The sequence below is a fragment of the Ischnura elegans genome, chromosome X, assembly GCF_921293095.1.
Source record: "Ischnura elegans chromosome X, ioIscEleg1.1, whole genome shotgun sequence".
Classification (NCBI taxonomy): Eukaryota; Metazoa; Arthropoda; class Insecta; order Odonata; family Coenagrionidae; genus Ischnura; species Ischnura elegans.
Window position 1 is genome coordinate 61,162,671 of NC_060259.1, and position 17,661 is coordinate 61,180,331.

At 38.4% G+C, this 17,661-nt stretch overlaps 1 protein-coding gene across 5 annotated transcripts in view; it reads left to right on the forward strand.

Moving 5' to 3' along the window:
• The first annotated feature begins 830 nt into the window (after positions 1-830).
• LOC124171472 (single-stranded DNA-binding protein 3) overlaps positions 831-17,661 on the forward strand; it is a 184,442-nt gene continuing 167,611 nt past the window's right edge. For all 5 annotated transcript variants that reach the window (XM_046550643.1, XM_046550645.1, XM_046550644.1 and 2 more), the window contains exons 1-3: positions 831-1,095; positions 3,333-3,405; positions 5,464-5,525. In XM_046550643.1, coding sequence (XP_046406599.1) covers positions 1,040-1,095; positions 3,333-3,405; positions 5,464-5,525 — 191 coding nt within the window. In that variant the 5' untranslated portion in view covers positions 831-1,039. The remainder of the gene's footprint in view (positions 1,096-3,332; positions 3,406-5,463; positions 5,526-17,661) is intronic.

Genomic DNA, 17,661 nt, shown 5'->3' on the forward strand with positions numbered 1-17,661 from the left:
TTCATTTCTATGCTGGCAAAATTTTATTTTTCTCTAGTACATTTCAAATTGTTAATATTGACTTCATTGCAAATTTTACACATGTAAGTACTTTCATAATAAATTCAATTGGCGCCTTGCCGTAAAAAAGAAATACACGTGAATATAAGATGAAAACAATCTAAATCACACATTAAGCCAAATTATATTGTTGAAATAGCAGACTATTTCGTGGTTTTGGCGACGAAAACATTACCGCCTTCCATGCTGCAATTTTTAAATAAATATATTTGGAAAAATAACATTTATATTCAATTGAAATATTTTTTGGAATTTATCTCGCTGATGTAAGAGAAACAAACTTTTTTCCTCTCGTAAACACGTAAGATTCATGTTTGAATTTTCTGCATTTGGCGCTCGTCAGGCTAAATTCATATTTCTAATTATCAATCACAAACATGTAAATGTAGCTCCCTTTCGTGACTATTGCAAGATCTGAGGGTTTAAAGATATTCAATATACTTTTTAATTTCATAAAATCGCCTCCATTCTCTTAAAATTCAATAATTATTTTAGTTAAAATTTGTCAAGTTGCTACCTCGTTCGGCTGTTCTATTGGCTACAATCCTCCCCTCCGTGAGCAACCTTTGATTTTTATTTTGTAATAACGCCGTTTTTCGCGAATGTAAAACTTATAACACTTCTAAAATAATAAATTTTTATGTAAATAAAGTAATACACTGTATACTTTGCCCATTTTATTCAGTTTATTTCAAATTGTGTTAATTTGTAGTTCTATAGCTCTCCGCCAGGTGACCGAAAGGGAGTACGTGACACAACCGGCACAGCCTACTCCCGTGAACGCTTAACCAATAGCGGGTCGTCATCCAGACGGACCCTCTTGCTTACGCAAACCGAAATAGTGAAGATCCTTACTGCCAAATGAGCAACAGAGCCAATCAGAAGTACGGGTTTGACAGGTCCCTTGACGTTGCCATGGTCACGGGGTCTTTGACGGCCTTGGTAGTCTGACAGGTGCGTGACAGTTGAAGTCCACAATATGTACGCGAAGGGAAAAGGTTCGACGGTACCTTCAGACGCCCAAGCACGTGAAAAGTAAGTATCATCAAGTGAATACATCTCGGTGAATTAAGTGTCTTACCATGGTGCGCGAGAAAATAAGTCGGTGGCGTCACCCGACTCTGAAGTGCTGCCCTATTTGGTGTTTTATGGTGATGTGTTGTATGCATTTTGCGAACGAAGTGATCCTGACCATTTACAAGGTCTTTTAATTCTCATGTAGGCCTCCCGTGAAGTTTTGTGTCTCTTCCAAGTTTGCTGCTGATTTGGTGTATTTTTGTTTTTACACTCTGGGGGTCTTATGTTCTATGTCTTATTACTTGAAACTCATTCAGTGTGTTTGTAATGTGTTCGTTTTTCAATTTGGTTTCCATTTTACCAGTGTTATAGAATGTAAAAAGCCGCAGTAAACACTGCTCTTGAGGTTAGTCTTGAGTTTCATTTTGAAACGCGCGCAATTTCCCAGAATCCTAGTTAAAAGTTAGTTCCAGTTTGAAAGAAGTTCGGCTAGGAATTGTGTGGAAAGCAAAGTATTTGTATAATTAAACGTATTGGTCTAGGCTTTGGATACTTTTTGTGTTAAGCGATGCGAAATTTTTCGGTATTCTCGTCCTTTAAATCGAAATTGAATGAGAAATATGTCAAAGTGGACTTCAGTTAAGATTTGTTTACATTTCGGATTCAGAAATGAATATGCTTTCATTTGTCATTAATGATTGTGGAAGGGAGTGTAATGAGTTCCTCATGTTTTCGAGAGTATTCTTTGAATCATGAATATCAATTAGCCAATTTCTTCTTCAATTGGAATTGTTTTTAGTACTTCTTAATTTGTGTGCTTAGCGGTCCCTCACATCTTCTTATCTCGTTGTTTGTAAAAGTTGGCAGTGTTTAAGTAGGTTTTGTTTATGCATAGGGAGTAGGGAAGTTATGTTTTGTATTTTAACTCTTTGCTCTTGTGTAGCCAGTGTTGTGAATTCTTATTCTAGTTATTATGAGCGATGCGATTGAGCGACAAACAAAAAGACACCTGAGACGAAGTATTCAAGGCTGATAAAATATTTATGGGTGTGAAGAATAAGAAATTCGATATTTTTCTATGTAAAGAAGGGAAACATAGGCCTCTAATTGAATCAATAGCTGGGTGTTTCGTTATTTTGCCCCTCGCATTTCTTGACCTTAAATTTCGCTTGGTGTGTCACTTCAGTTGGTTAATGTATACACTATGCCATTATTATGTGAAAAAGCTTTTATCGTACTAACTTCTATGTCCAGGCCCGACGAGGTTATTGTATTTGTTGAACTATTTATGCACTGATGTGTTCGCTGATACCACGATTTGTATGATGCATATCATGTGGGTACACTCGTAAGTTCGGAGACATGCCAGTCATTGCTCGGTCACGTCTTCTATTCATCAAACATTTCCGTTGGAAAGCCGTATCACGTCAGTACGCCGTTAGAAAAGCACGGCATTATTTTACTTGACTCGTGCTTTCGAGATGCTATGTACTGATATTTACTTTTTTCCTATCCAATCAAGTTCTTAGGCGGGATTTTCAACTAGTCAGCATCATTGATTTAAATTTAAGTATCGGAAATGGTGTGTGCACGTTAGAGTTTTCTAGTTATGTGTTGCCCAACGAGGTGCATGTGCGATCTCGGCTTGAGAATAAAGGCGTTGAAGCTGATCTAAAGCCCGGAAAACTCCTGGTTACGTAATGGAGCATATATTAAAATTTTGACTTATTTGTTGTTCTTGAATTAAATTACAATTGTTAAAATCTTGCCTCATTTTCTTTCATATAGTATTGACACTCATTGCTTATTAGGGCACCACCGTATCCTGCCATCGCATACTGGTTTGTAATTAGTGAAAAAGTTTTGATCTTACCAACGACACAGGTTCTTAGCGCTCCTTCAACGCTTTTATGCCCTGGAAAAAGACTATTCTTCTGTTCCGTTACGTTATTTTTTCCGCTTAATCACTTTCACTGAGGCAAGAAATACAAATAAGTATCTATTGCTTGCGATTTATGTGTACTTCAGAATGCAGTTTTTTAAATCTTTCCTGCATGTGTCGTTTAAATATTCGTGTAGCGTGTTTTACCCCTCCGTGGGGTGTATTGATCGTAATGTTTACTCACACTTGAAGAAGCCCGCCTTTTTGGTTGCGGTTTGATATTTGGGGATTCAGTTTGTCATATTCTCGTGTAACATTTTGTGTCATCAGGTGTTTAATTGGACTGAAATAAACTGGGTAATTTTCTTTTCAGGTTAGCCCTCTACGTTTACGAGTACCTTCTCCATGTCGGAGCTCAGAAAGCAGCGCAGACGTTTCTCTCAGAGGTAATGTACTTCCCTTATGTTATTTTTTGTCGCTTTTGGCTTAGTTTTGTAATAGGGATTGATTGAAGAAAGGAAAGTAATTCAAGATATTTATTATTCCTTTTGTGTGTAGCGTGTTGCTCAGAACATTTCTCTGACGTATTTATTGTTTTGTATTGGTTTTTGCATGCAGCCTCATTTTAAATTTCTCTGGGAAAGCGTATGGCAAAATGTTATATTTCCACTTATCGAAGTGTTTTCCGACATTTACCCTTGTTTTCCGCCTTAAAGCGCCAAAGATTGAGCGTTTTTCAATTTTACTCGACTGCATCCACGAATTTTTATTCATAAAATTCAGAGACTCAGTTGGGGTTTTGATATCGATTTTAGGGTATCCGTGCACAATTTTCGGTGTTTTTTTTTTCAAAACTTTCACCGGCATTTGTTAGATCGTAAGATTTGTATGTACTCGGGCGATATTTTGTCTTCCCTCAGCGTTGCTTCGTGTGTTTTTCGTACCATCCCACCCGTTCAAGTATCTTCAACGGCTGCAGCGTCCTAGTATCAAAGACTACGCGTTTTTCTCAGATGGCTCATTGACTCCTTTTGGACCTAGGACACGGAAAAGGTCCTTCATGCGTCTCATGAGGATAATTTTGGCAGTCCTGTTTGGGGTGGTGACACTTATGTCCCTCGTGTTATAGATTCAGTTGAATATGCTTCTTCATTTACTATTCACGCTTTTGGTTCCAATGCTCCCGATTGCGTTTTTGTTATTTTGTCCCTTGCTTGTATAATTTTCACAGCTCCAAATTTTAATATTTAAAATATCTTGACCGTATATTATTAGTTTATACATTACTCATGAACACTTCCCAAGACAATGCCGAAGAATCAGATTCAATGGGCGGGCTCTCTAAAACGAGCAAGTACGTTTCTGCTTCAGAATATCCGTTGGTTTCGGCCGAAGTAGTCCTCACTGTATGGTTGTGCTTTTCTTTTTGTCGGTCGCATTTTCAATTAACGTTTCTATCGACTACCTTAATACGAGGACCATCTGAATTTTGTGCCGTCGAAGCTTTATTGTAGCATGAAAGTATTCTATTTATATTTCTCACCCCTTAATGTTTTTTCCCTTTCGTATCTAAAATTCCATCTTCATTACATTTTACGTATGTGTTTTTATGATAATTAAATCATTTGATGTTATTATACCTTGTCGCCCTTTTACTCGATAAAAATGGAATTTTCAAAGACAGGGAAGATAATTCTACACCATGGGTTTCATAGAAATTCAGCACGTTTGTTCCTTTTTCCCGTAGTACTGATTTGGGATTTTAGAATTCATTGCAGTAATCTCATGCCGCGCAGTTCAAGAATCGTTTTTTGAAGTCCACGGGAAATACGGGTTTTATTATTTCCAAAGTTGTGCCCAGCGAAAAGAGATTACTCATCCAATCTACGTCATCTTTTATTTCGTTTCCATGTTGTACATTCCCAACATATGGTACAGGATTCCCATTATGTTGTCCACGTTCGCTCCAAGTTGTGGATACCATCTGAGAAATGTCGCTTCATTGCGTTTCTGCCACAATATTTTATGACTGCAAACTGATAGGTTGGTAGGTTTTTAAATGGAGGATCTAATTGGTAAAATTCCCCCGCATCCTTCTGGAGTAGAAATGCAACCTATTCCGAGTCTTGTCTCTCAACTATCAGCGTGCTCTTTCACGACACAAAGATGTTTTGGATCGGTGTTTCGAGCGATTCCTATTCTATCGCCCAAGTATGCGATTTAGTGTCGTTGCAAAGTCGTGAGTGTCGTCTACCGGTCTATAGTAGTCATGACTTATTTCCAGTGGCATGTACGCGGTGTACTATTGGTCGAACCTTTTTTTTTCAAGAACCTCATCTTGGCCTTCGATGTGCATGGTACGCTGGGGAATTCTCTCGTTGACTAGTGTATTCCGAAATTTTGAAGAAAATCAGACCTAATATTGTTCTTTGTAATATTTATTCTTTTTGGGAATTGAATGTGTATTTATATACTTCTATAGTGTGTCTTTTCTACCATTCCAGATCCGGTGGGAGAAAAACATAACACTTGGGGAGCCACCGGGGTTCCTTCATTCATGGTGGTGGTGAGTAATTCTTTTTTATCATAATGTATTGATAAATCATTTAGTACACATTTAATATGTTAAACATATTAAATAAATTATAATTAGGAGTAAGGCCGTCGGATAAAAAAAAATCAAGGTCGGGTTCTATGTTCTCCTCAGCATGAGCCATTTTACCCTATCGAGATGTTCTGTTATTTTTTTCATCGCATTCCTGAAACAACGTTTTACACTTTCTGTTTACTGAGTTTTATTTTGTCAGGCTTTCTTTTGCCAAGTAACAGCTTTCCTTCTACCCCAAAGGCACAAGCTCAGGAGTAAAAATTATTGAGTCCTGAGACTGTATTATTATTGGGGGGCGAAATTACTTTTCGCAAAGCGTAGCCAACTTGGCATTAAAAGCCTTTATTTCGTTTCTTTTTTGTGTAATTGTCTAATTATTGATCACATTCGAAGGCACTCTGTGGTGTCGCCGGTTTGGTAATGATACGGCCTTACTCCTTTTCTTCGTTTATGCTTACCTCAAATATTTGGCTTATTTATTGCTAAAAATTTTAAAACTACATAGTATTTTTTCTACCAAGGATAAATGTAGAAATGATCACTCCAGCTCTCTTACCGTTTGCGTTCAAGTATTCCTTCAAGTTTTTTATTAATTTTTTACGCAAAATTTTTAGTCTCGTTTTTTCTAATTACTTTTGGTCGGAATTAAATTTTCTGGATGACAGCCGGTGTCCATAGATTTAATTGTATGTTATTCTGGTCGGGGCATGTAGGAAAATTTTCGGTGGTATGGAGTTGAGCCATATAAAGTGTAATGACATACGTTTTGTCAATGTCGACCGTGTGGTAATAATTTTTGTCTGAGGTATATTGTTTTCTGGCGAATATTAGCGATCGTCTCTTGGTTTTCGATGCACGACAACAATGCAGTTCTCTTCTTGAATTTTGACCAATCCTAAATCGATTTTGGTACATTCCGCTGTGGTCATTGGAGGTAAACATGTGCACTTAATGTCCCTTACACTTCCAGAAACTTTCTTTACGGATAGTTTTACTTTGTTTTTTGGTACTATTTTTCATCTCCAGGTGCCGAGTTGCCAATAATTGAAAGTTTAGTGGAGTGAAGTCGACAATTCGTCTCTTTTCCAAGTTCGTTTTTGGGCATTTCAGTTCTTTAATATTCACTAGTTTTTCAGTATTTCATCGGAAAGATGCACATGATGAGAGCTATCAATAAATGGTAATTTGTCACTCAAAATTCCTTAGATATTGCTTAATTTTTTCCGTTCCCTGTACACAGTGCAATACGTTTGGTCTATTCATTACTCTCTGCTGTTCAATATTGTAATTTTGCAATGGTTGTTGCCACTGTCAGTTGGGTAAGGTGTGGCCAGGACGCCAGTTTAGTTTTTTCTTCATGCTAGATTTATCCATAATTGTAACTATCCCACAGGCAGAATTGGCCTTAGTGGGCCTCAGGGGTAGGAAAAATGTTAGTGTAATATTTTTAATCGATCTAAAGAGGATGCTTAGTTTCGCCCATCCACAATCACTAGAGTTTACTCAGCATGCGCTTGTTTTTTCGAAATTGAAAAAAAACAGCGGACCATTCAAATGTCGCCTAGGAAATTTTGGCAATTATGAGGGTAGGAATTCTCCTGTAAAATTGGTGGGGGGTGAAAGTATCAAATAAACTTGGAAGAAATTTTTGGTCACGATGAGGCGACATTTTCATTTATTTTATGATATATTTTGTAACTATGAAAATAGCAATGCGTGCCTGCTCGTCAGCGGCGTATTGTTTGTAATCTTGTCACCATGCTCATGTTGCCATCTGCTTATCCCAATAAACTATTCCCCTCACCTTGCGGCTTTAGTTTTCTGCTATCAATGAACCGCCCTCTAAACCTGCTTTACTGCACTGCATTGCATTCTCATAGGGATTTCTGACAGCTTGTTCATCTTGGCTTCTTTAGTCCTTCCTATTTTTTCCTTTATGTTTTTATTACGATGGTAAAATTTTAGTATTAATTAATATTTTTGTGCGAGCATGTTTTGCTGGCGAAAAGTTTTTCTATATGCGTTTGAAAAAAAATTACGTACTTCTCAACCACTAGTTTTAATTAAATAGCCTGTTACAAAAAGATACGCATTATTCAATTCTTATATTGATAACTTAGGTAATCATTTTTTAACTAATTTCTCATCCGCGATGTTTTTTTTGAGTCCGTTCAGTCGTCTTCATGGTTAAGGAGTTGAACAGTGTTCATGATTATCCTAGAGAATGCTGAACAATAACTTCGGAAGGGTTATTACGTCTAAAAATTAGTTAGTAGTTTTACGCATTATAATCACACCTCCGTCATAATTGTAGTGTTGTTTTCTTGTTGCCTGAAGCTTCACAAGGTGAGATTCACATGATGTTCTGGCGTGGTTTTCAAAATTCTGCGGAATAATTTTACCCCTTCTCTTAATTGAATTACAGCATTATCCCTGTATCTGGCCTCGGGAAATTTAACCGGCGTTGAAGTCCTTCTATATGCTACATTAAGCTTTCATGTTGATGCGGACTAATTGCAATCAATGTAATTTTAGTACGAAGTCCAGTCAATTATCTGTGGCGTTTCTCATTTAGTTTGATTGTTGTGTCCTTTTACTTCTGTATGCTTTTATGGTTCTATCGTCGTAGAATTAATTGTTATGGGTGCACCTTTCTGTAATGTCTTTGTTGATGACTTTTCTTTTGTTTCGTTTGGGATTTATTTGTCAGGTATTCCGCACGATGGATTAAATAAGCCTATGAAGCTTGTATTTTTTCACTTATGATTCCTTCATTTCGTTGCTTTGCGCATTTTTAGGCATTATGGCCGTTCCATGAAAATAGCCTGGCACCTAGGTAGGGGCTGGGATGACATAACAGTCGTGGTAGAACTTCATTTTTAATCAAGGAGTTTTGTAAGATACTTTCTCCAAGCATATTCTGGCCAATACATAATCCATAACCCCCCTAGTGTACCTTAACTTTCTGATGTTCTGAGCTTGCGTGGATTGTTTATGAATTACCCGGGATTTTCATTTATTTAGACGACGTAAGCGTTGCTATATATGTAATTTGTAGTTCCTTTCATTCGCCGCATTATGTTCCTGAGAGTCCTTGTTTTCTGATGCGTAGTTTGTAAATTGCTTGCCAAGTATTTATTAGTATAGGACGTAACGTGTCCCTTGGTTTTCTGTTTTACTTAAATTTTACGTAGCCAACCTTCGCTTCAGTTACGAGTCTCATCCAACATTATAAAATTTAACCATGAAGGTCTTTGATGAAGTTGAATTTTAGTACCGTCATTCATGTGTTTCCATTGGTACTAAATACTGCAATTACGAATCATTGTTGTTGGAATGATATGGAATCCCTTTGAAGCGTTTGACGTCGACGTTTTATTGATTATTTTGACCTAGGTATCGGAGGCTCCCGCAAAATCTTTGACAGTCTCATTCGAGTCTTCGTTATATCCAGGGGACCTTTGTTGGGTGCAATGGTTTTTGTCAATTGAAATTGTTAGTGTTCAAGGCCGAAACTGACTCTTCTCCATTTATGTGAACGTGAGGTAGTTTTGCTATTATTAAGTAATGGTTTAATGCTTGCTACATTTTTATCATTTCTTGGATTCTGTGCTTCGCGTACTTCGTTCCAACCGCGTCAACCTCAAATTTCACGGAGTGGTAATGATCGATGCCATCTCATGAGGTAATTGTCTGGTGCTGTCCGCCATTTTTCCAGTCGGTTGTCCTTCTATCCGCAGTGATTGTCTTCCATCGCTGCTATTTTTTCTTTTTGGGGATTCCTCGAAGATTTTCTAGGTGTCTCTTGGTCTCTAAGTTATGTCGGTCGCCCGTTTCTCCTTCTTTTTCTCTCCAATATACCATTGGCCGAGTGCTCGTCTGGTTCTTTCTTGATTACCTTGAGAAGGACGGAGATTTTCTTTTTGCCTGCCCCGTTTTTGTCTTCGAACTCTTGTCTGAGGGGGAAAGTTTCCTCGTCCAAAAATAATAGTGTTTAGCATTCAGTACTCTTAATATTTATTCTCGCTCTAGGATTTATCGTATTCATCTGTATTTAAGCTGTACTTATGTCAATTTGATGAATCCCGGCATACCTGTTTTTGTTCATACGGCCTATATATTGGCTTTTTTAAACAAAGTCCCGTCTTCTTTAATTTTTGATTTCACTATGGTATTGAGCTCAGAAAATGATCACTACGTAGTGGTCATGTGATTTGTGAATCATTTCCGCGTCATAAGTTTTATGCCATTTTTAAGAAATGGCAACCTTCCATTAGCTGTCTTGATGAGGGCTTGGTTTGCCAAAAATTTCGTCTTCGAGGATGATTTTTCATTTTATAGCATATTTCTAATTCTCACTGCTTGTATCATGGCTTCCTCTTCACTGGTTCACAGTGAGTTCCCTGCTATGTTTCCGTGGTATATTTTTGTGGTAGCGTTTGTTACTCCTTCATTTATATATCCTTTTCAATTGTAGCCCTGGTTATTTTCTCGAAATTCTGTTTTCGTGGTCACGTTTCTTTATTTTGGCATAACATTTTTAGAAACAGCGGCTGCTATTACGGAATCTCATAAATCACTGGCCGTAGCCTTTTTGTTGACAATCTTCGTTTACTTTTAAGTGTGTAAATACGTTTTTATATTTCTGAGTGCGTAAATCGCTCGTTGGAGATAAATTTCATATTTCGTCCTCTCTTCAGCGTTCTTTTCCAGGAGAATATTGCTTACCTTCAAAGCATTATTTGTTGTAGGTGCTTTGTCCCCAACCTAACAAGGATTCCATTCGTTTTCAGATGACTTGATTGATGATTATGAACATTTTTTAATATAACTATTATATAGATAACCAACTTTTGGAATGCATTCCGCAATTAAATTTGTGTGAATATTTGAATAAGTAATTCGAAAGGTTTCAGGGAAGTTTTTCGGTGAGAAAACCATTTCCTACCCTGCCATCCGCTCGGTGTACAAACGCCAAATAGCGCGAATATTGCCGCCAATTCCGAACGTTTGTGACATTTTCATCCTGCTGGCTCACAGCCAATTTCGCTGACTGAAGACGGTTGTTAGTGGTAGCGCCTATGATTTGAAGAGAGAATAGAGTAACGTCATTTAAGCTGTGTAGGCCTTTCGATGTAGGTTGTATTTCGAGTGTTAGGTTGTATGCCGCGAAATGTCTCTTACTATTGCTCAAATAGTGGTCAACTTCTACAAAAATTTACATCTCTTCAGCTTCAGATCATCATCTGATTCAGGAGTTCACATTATTCGATGAACGAGATCTTAGTTGTAATTATTTCTAGGATAATCATTTCCCCTGCTTATGAGTGAACTCCTCGTAAGTTAGCCTGTTAAATAATAAATTGTAATGTTGAAATTCCATTTTTACGCCCTTTACTTTTGTTTTTCTGAAAAGTCTCTTTCGCATTGTGCATGTTAATAAGCGTTAGCGGGCAGCGTTCTAGGGAAACATTTTGGTGCTCAGTCTCACACGAAACCCTCCATGATGACGATGATGGATTATACTTTTGAGGGAATTTTCACTCACGTTGAGGTGCTTCTGCTTCTCTTTTGGAGTACCATTGCTGGATAAGCTTTCTTTTTCGACTTGCCCTCTTAGCATTTGCGGATCTATCTGCACTCACCTTTTAGTTTTTCATTATAATAGCGCCATCGTGTAAAAAGCATGGAATTTTCCGAGATGATTGCTGAGCAATCTACACATCACAAAGACAAAATGGCATCTGCCTAACAGGAGCGATGCATCCTCCTTCCGCTGCAGAAAATCTTCGTCTTGATCCCTCAGTGTTATGATTTCATTTGCAGGGCGGTGTAATTTACATGTTATCTTTCGCACGACCCGTACATTTTTTCCCTATTTTTAAAACGCCATTTTCATTTATTAGTATCGTCTCTCAAAAGGTATTACCATTAGAATACCTTTCTTAGTAAGATCGTGACGGTCGTCCCTATGGTGAAATTTGAGTAGCGTGACGAAGAAACCTATCAATTCGTTTTTAAGTCCAACTTCTGCGAGTTCGCGTTCCTTTTTTTTTATTTTTCCATTCTAGCGACTGCGATTGTGTTTCTTTGCTATTGAGATATTCTTGTACGTTTTGATAGAATAACGACGAAGCGGTATAGCTAGTTATTCCGCGGTAATTTGATTGGAAGAACGTTTTTGCATTTGTCTCTAAAACAAAACAAGGGAATTATTGGTATCCAGACTTAACAATGGATATGCTGCAACTTTCTATCGAGAAATTAGAACTTACGTTCTGATTTTCTTTCGCGGTATTTTATTCATTGTACATCAAGGCGATGCCAATTTTTAATTCCTTTATTCATCGTGTTTTCCTGTTCACTGCAATTTCATTGGTTGTGTTTTGGTGGTGTCCTTTTCCTTTTGTCTCAGGATTCTCTTGATTAGTCTCTCTCTTTCAAGCTCCATGGGCCTGTATTATTGTACAGTGCTTTATTGTCACCTGTGCTGTTCCTCATCTATGTCAATCGATCCCATGGGGCACGTTCAGTACCAGGCTTCATTCGCAGTATTCTTTTTTGTATTATGTTGTTTGCCATGGAAAATTTTACCGCAATGAAAATGTTCAGCTTATATGGAAGTTTTAATTGATGTTTTTTTACATTTTCCTGTAAGTTTTAATTGCTTCAGACTTTGTTAAAGATTTATCAGTACAAACGGAAAGCCCTCTTCCGGTTTGTTGGCGTCGGAACTGCCGGAGGAATCTACGGCCGTCCGTTCTACAGCCTTTCCTCCATATGGCAGACCCATTTGCAACATCTGAGGTTGGAAATCGTTTTAGTTTTAGAAGCTTTTCCGCTGGTGTTTTGTCTGTCAGATTTCGTTTTTTTTTAATTCTATGTTTGAATACCAAATTTCCCATTCCCACTTATGTCCAGTCGTATTGGCAGATTTTGATCTGGTCGGTAGATGTACGATAGCCTATTTCTCAGTATATTCTTCTTTTAGACTACTTGTGTTCACGCGCTTATTAAATGCTAGATTTTGCTATCGTGGTTGTTTCATGACGAGAAAAGGCGGATGTGTGATCAGATTATTCCACGGGTCATTTTTTCAGTGCATGGAAATTGACTAAGTTCATTAATTATATGAAATGGGGTCCATTATTTGTTGCTACCCATGCTTTGGTGTGAGTCGTTGGCTGGGCGTTATTCCGGTCACAGGACTCATGAGCCCATATAGTGATATGGAGTAAATTTAGGATCTCCTTAGGTATGAAGCTCATCTTCTGCATCTGTTTGTATTTAGTGAAAATTTGGAATGTTACCGGACGTTTGCCTAAACGTTTTTATCCATCCTACCCTTGACCTCTATATCTTAAGGGAATTTTTGCTTTCTCATTCAGATAGCAAAGTGCACATTCGCCTTATGTTCTCTGGACTCGGACTTGTTTTTGTTGCTACGGTCAGCCACATGCTATATAATTATCTCTTTTTTATGCATCTTTTCCTTTCAATACAATTGCCTTTTGGTTTATTTATTGACGTTTCTTACGGGGTGTCCTACCCATGTAGGTCTTCTTATTTGTCATTTTCTCTGTCTTGCTCCATGTTCTTCTGCTCCCCTATTCGGAATCTCTCATGTTCCTCCATGCATTTTTATCTATTCAATAATTTCACATTCCTTCCTCATCTATTCCTAATGCTGAAATTTAACTTTATCTTTCCGGTTCTTCGAATATTTCTTCTAATCTTCTTGGACTGGATATCCTGTGGATGTGAGATATATACATCTCAATTTCCCATGGAGTTTTTTTCCTTCATAGGAAAATTGCTAGTAGTTGATCCATTGTATTTCTAGTTTTTGTTTCTTTTCAAATGGGCTTTTGAAAATCTTAATAGTTCCTATTTTCTCCCACATCTCCTCGTAAGTTTACGTTTGGCCCCATGATCTAAGTAATTCTGTTTGCTGTTGGGTCAAGCCCTGCCTCAGTTACAAGAGTATAGTCGCTTAAATTAATCTAAGGCGGATCTAAGTATTTCTCGGATTGAAGTCAGAAATTCACTGTAACAAGAAGTTTATGCCCTTCTTACTGCGTAGCCTCTTGTCAGGCACCATTATGGGCTGTAGTCTTGGTGGTGGAAAGTATACTCTGCCTGCTTATCGTTCTTTGGAATTCTCTTTCGACTCCCAGTTATGTTTTTTCTCCATAACTTCCCTAAAACTGACATTCTTATGTCTTAATGTAGTGTTCTATATTTGTACCTCGGCTGGGTGACCTTGTAACAATGTGCTATTTATCGTGATTTGGGTGTCCGTTTACTTCTGGTCTGAAATAGATACATGCGCTGTTCTCCTCTTCTCTATTTGTTACTTTGCGGTTTGGAGCTTGGTCAATTGCCACCGAATCTCAAGTCTTGGCCTAATAGTTACCGAATGCTTGTTGTAGCCCTACAATAATCTCATTTTAGACCGTCCGCATTTTCAAAGGGTTAATGTTTCTTGTGCCAATAATGCCTTCGTCACTCTTCTGTCGCTTATGATAATTTTAGGAGCAAGATACTGACAGGAGGCCCTTGTCCACGTGATGTTTACATTTGGATTTTTCTTATGTGCATTGGACCGTCAATCTCGATAACTTATGTCGGCTATAGATCAGATTATGATGTCGCCTGAATATGCTTCTTTTGATGTTTTATTAGTATGTCGTGCTAATCCGGTTGTATTCCGTCTGTAACCGAAGATTTTCGCTCCTCATCTTTGAGCATCACTCATTTTCAGCGGATAATCCAGAAGGTGCTTTGTCTGTCTTATGGAATTTGAAGTTTCAACCATAATTGCTCTTGTAACATTAGTCCGCGAAAGAAAAGGGGCAACCGCAATACGCTGACAACGAATATGCCACTCACGAAAGATGTCGCCACTTTGGTTAGTATCTGAAATCATTATGGTGTCATGTTCAGGTATCAAAAATATCCTCCTTATTTTGTCCAGTTCTTTCCAAAGAACAGCTGCCGAAGTCAAAGTAGAGGAACGTGAACTGAATTTATTACCTGGCTGCAGGGGAGATCTTGGTTTGCTATGCTTCCGTTGGTTTTATGTAGATAATTGGTAAGTTCATTAGGTAGTTAAGAGAAGGGAAAAGTGCACGCCAGAAATGCCCTGTTGTATCGTGTTGATTAATTGTTAGCATCCATTTCTAAAGGTAGATTTATTTATAATCATGTCAGGCTACCATAATTTTGAGGACATGTTGCTACATGTTCCTTACTTTGGACCTTTTCGCCTTCCACTGCCGTTCTCTTTCCTCTTGCCTTCCTTTGTGTTTTGCTCTTTTCTTGGAAATCCGGTCTTTGTACTACATTTGTACTTTACTTCATCGTTGGTGAGTTACATATGTATGGTGCAATAGCGATTTCTGAGTGGTTGAATTGTAATTTGGGGAGCATTCGCTATTTTCTCGCGTTGTGCCGGCGTGCAACGTTTTGGAAGGCTACCCCGGTTCTCTATTGGGCAATTGAGAATATTGCTGCCGAATTTTCTGGAACCGAGTCGGTTTCCATCTTCATGGCTGAAGTCAGGTCCGTGCAATCGTCCGATATACTCTGTTCTGTACTCTGTCTTCTCTGTTCTGCCGGTGTGTGACATTCGGGGGCCGATCTTCTTCGGAGTCGGATGCTGAGAGCGTATTCCATATCCCTTTTGAAATTGTGGTTGGCGGCAACGTCATCTATTACTAGTTTGGAGATCCGAGTAGCCTTTCAGGATACCATTTGCTGATTTGCTGATCTACTGATTACTTGACTTATTGCCAAGCATTGGATCCATATCATCGGCTGCGGTTAATGATAGGCTGTTTCACTGTGCACACACAATTTTTTAAATAAACCTCGGTTTACGCTAGATCGAGTTAACTATTCGGGTGCATACACAATTGAAAAGTTGACACTAATTAGAAAAATGCCCGCTTCTTACGATAGTTAGATAATTTTTTTTTAAGTCACATATTCTACTTCATTTTATCGGTCACTGTATTGCAGGCCTGTTTCGTTGGTTTCAAAATTCAATACAATTCGTGACATGGGGTGGCGTCCACGCCGATGGTCTCCGATGGTCGCCGGTGATAACCGGTCGCTTATGACGAAAGCGATGAGCTTCAGTAGCTGAGGAGTGTCGAATGCATCTAACATATTGATAAAGTGTCTATATAAGCGTTATTGATGAGATTTAAGTTTTTGTTTTGAGCAGAATCCGCGGAGCGCACTAGTTACCGCTGTTGGCGACGTATCAGTCCACCGCTGGATTGGGGAACGCATTCCGAATTCGGTAATTAGCTAGCGGACAGGCATGTGTGTAGACCTGGTTGAGTGGGATGTCATGCCGTTTAATGATGTCCCTTGTTTAATGCTTTTAATGGTATGAATATTGTTCTGTATAATATCAAATTTTGTTGAATAATTCTTACCAGGCATTTCTGTATGGCTGAAAATTTTATGACTCCCCTCTAACTGCTACTTTTAATTGGGATTTGGTTGTCACAACACTACGTTGTGATAGTTGTTTGAGTCCGTTTCGTTCACGTGAGAGCTCAGTTTTCAGCTTCTGCCTTTTCTTGATAATTTTCAGCAATAAATGGACGATGAATGGCAAAGTTTTGGAAAGGAACGCGATGTCTGGGATAAACTGTATCTTTTTGCACGTGCTTTGCATGTGTTATGCCCAATTGAAGTTAGTCATTGTCTCAAAGTCCTTCGGTACCACAATTATGTACCTTTTCCTATTTCTTCTGTTTCTTACTGCTGGCCGTTTTATGAACGTTTTCGTTTTGTGTAAATGTCATACCGTGCAAGGCGAAAAGCGTTCGAGACTAAAATCGTCCCCAGTGAATGCTGTTATGTCTTGAATTATACCCATTTTTTGCCGTTTATTGCGTTTTCGTTCGCGATTTCTTGCAACCATTGTTTACTAGAACAATGCACCTTAACTGTAAGCTGTATCAGACGGAAATTTAGCCAGCATACATTTGTTAATATGAAAGTAATTATGCCCCCTGTGTATGCAGAATCATTAACTTAAAATTTCGCCCTCTCATTAGGATTACTGCTAATTTAAAAGGCAGCGTCGGTTCATAATTAACCTCAACAATTTTCTCGAACTTTTCTGGGTAATCGTGGATGTGCCAAATGCTTGGCGTAGTCTTGATATTTACTTAAATTCAACCAAATACACCCTAGGGGCACGCATTAGGGCATCAATTCTTATATCCAAACAACCGTGGTCACCTAGAAGGAGCTCTAGTGTTATATATTTGAGGTATGACTCTGATCAAGGGTCGCTTGGTTTTGGAAATGTTCCCCTCCGTGTCGCATACTTAGACTGACATTTTCCTGGTGTGTAGGGAAGTATGACATAAAATGGCAATGCTTGGATATTTTAAATATTATTAACCGATGGAATTGGTTCCATTCTTTGCTCCTAGATAATATAATTCAGCCTATTTTTATATCTTATTATACCGCTTCAGAAATAACTTTAGAAATTTCCCTGGTTAAGGTTGCCTTGCCGTGAAGAAGTATGACTTAGAGAAATAATTCTTATAGATATTTTATTTTCTCGCGTGCCCTGTCGTCAACGCTACCCCATCTGTTGAAGCTTGCCTTAGAATGCCCTCTATTCCCTCTCGTTGCGATTGCACTGTAACTTTGGTCTTCTGTAACTTTCAAACCTCTTCATGTAGGTTCGTCCTAACTAAGATTTCTCCTATGGTCTTCACGTCATAATGTTCCACTGGGGTCATTGCCTTGCTCGTAAATCCCTATTTATTCGTAGCTTCGGTAGTTGTGTATAAGGATTTTCGGGGCATAAATCATGTCCCTCAATATGCCGATCTCTCTTGAATTCAAAGCAAAAATATTCGCGAAAGATGTCGCCAACTTGAAAAGCTCGCACAAGAGTTCTGATTCGGTTCCCTGGTAAGCGTGGGAGGGGGCGTGATGCTCCCTGGGATTTTAACGGGAGCAGTGTGTGTTGTCGACCACTTTCCTCTCTTGTTTAAATACTTTATAAGTATACCTGGTAGTGGATCGAATTCGTTAAATGAACAGTTTTACA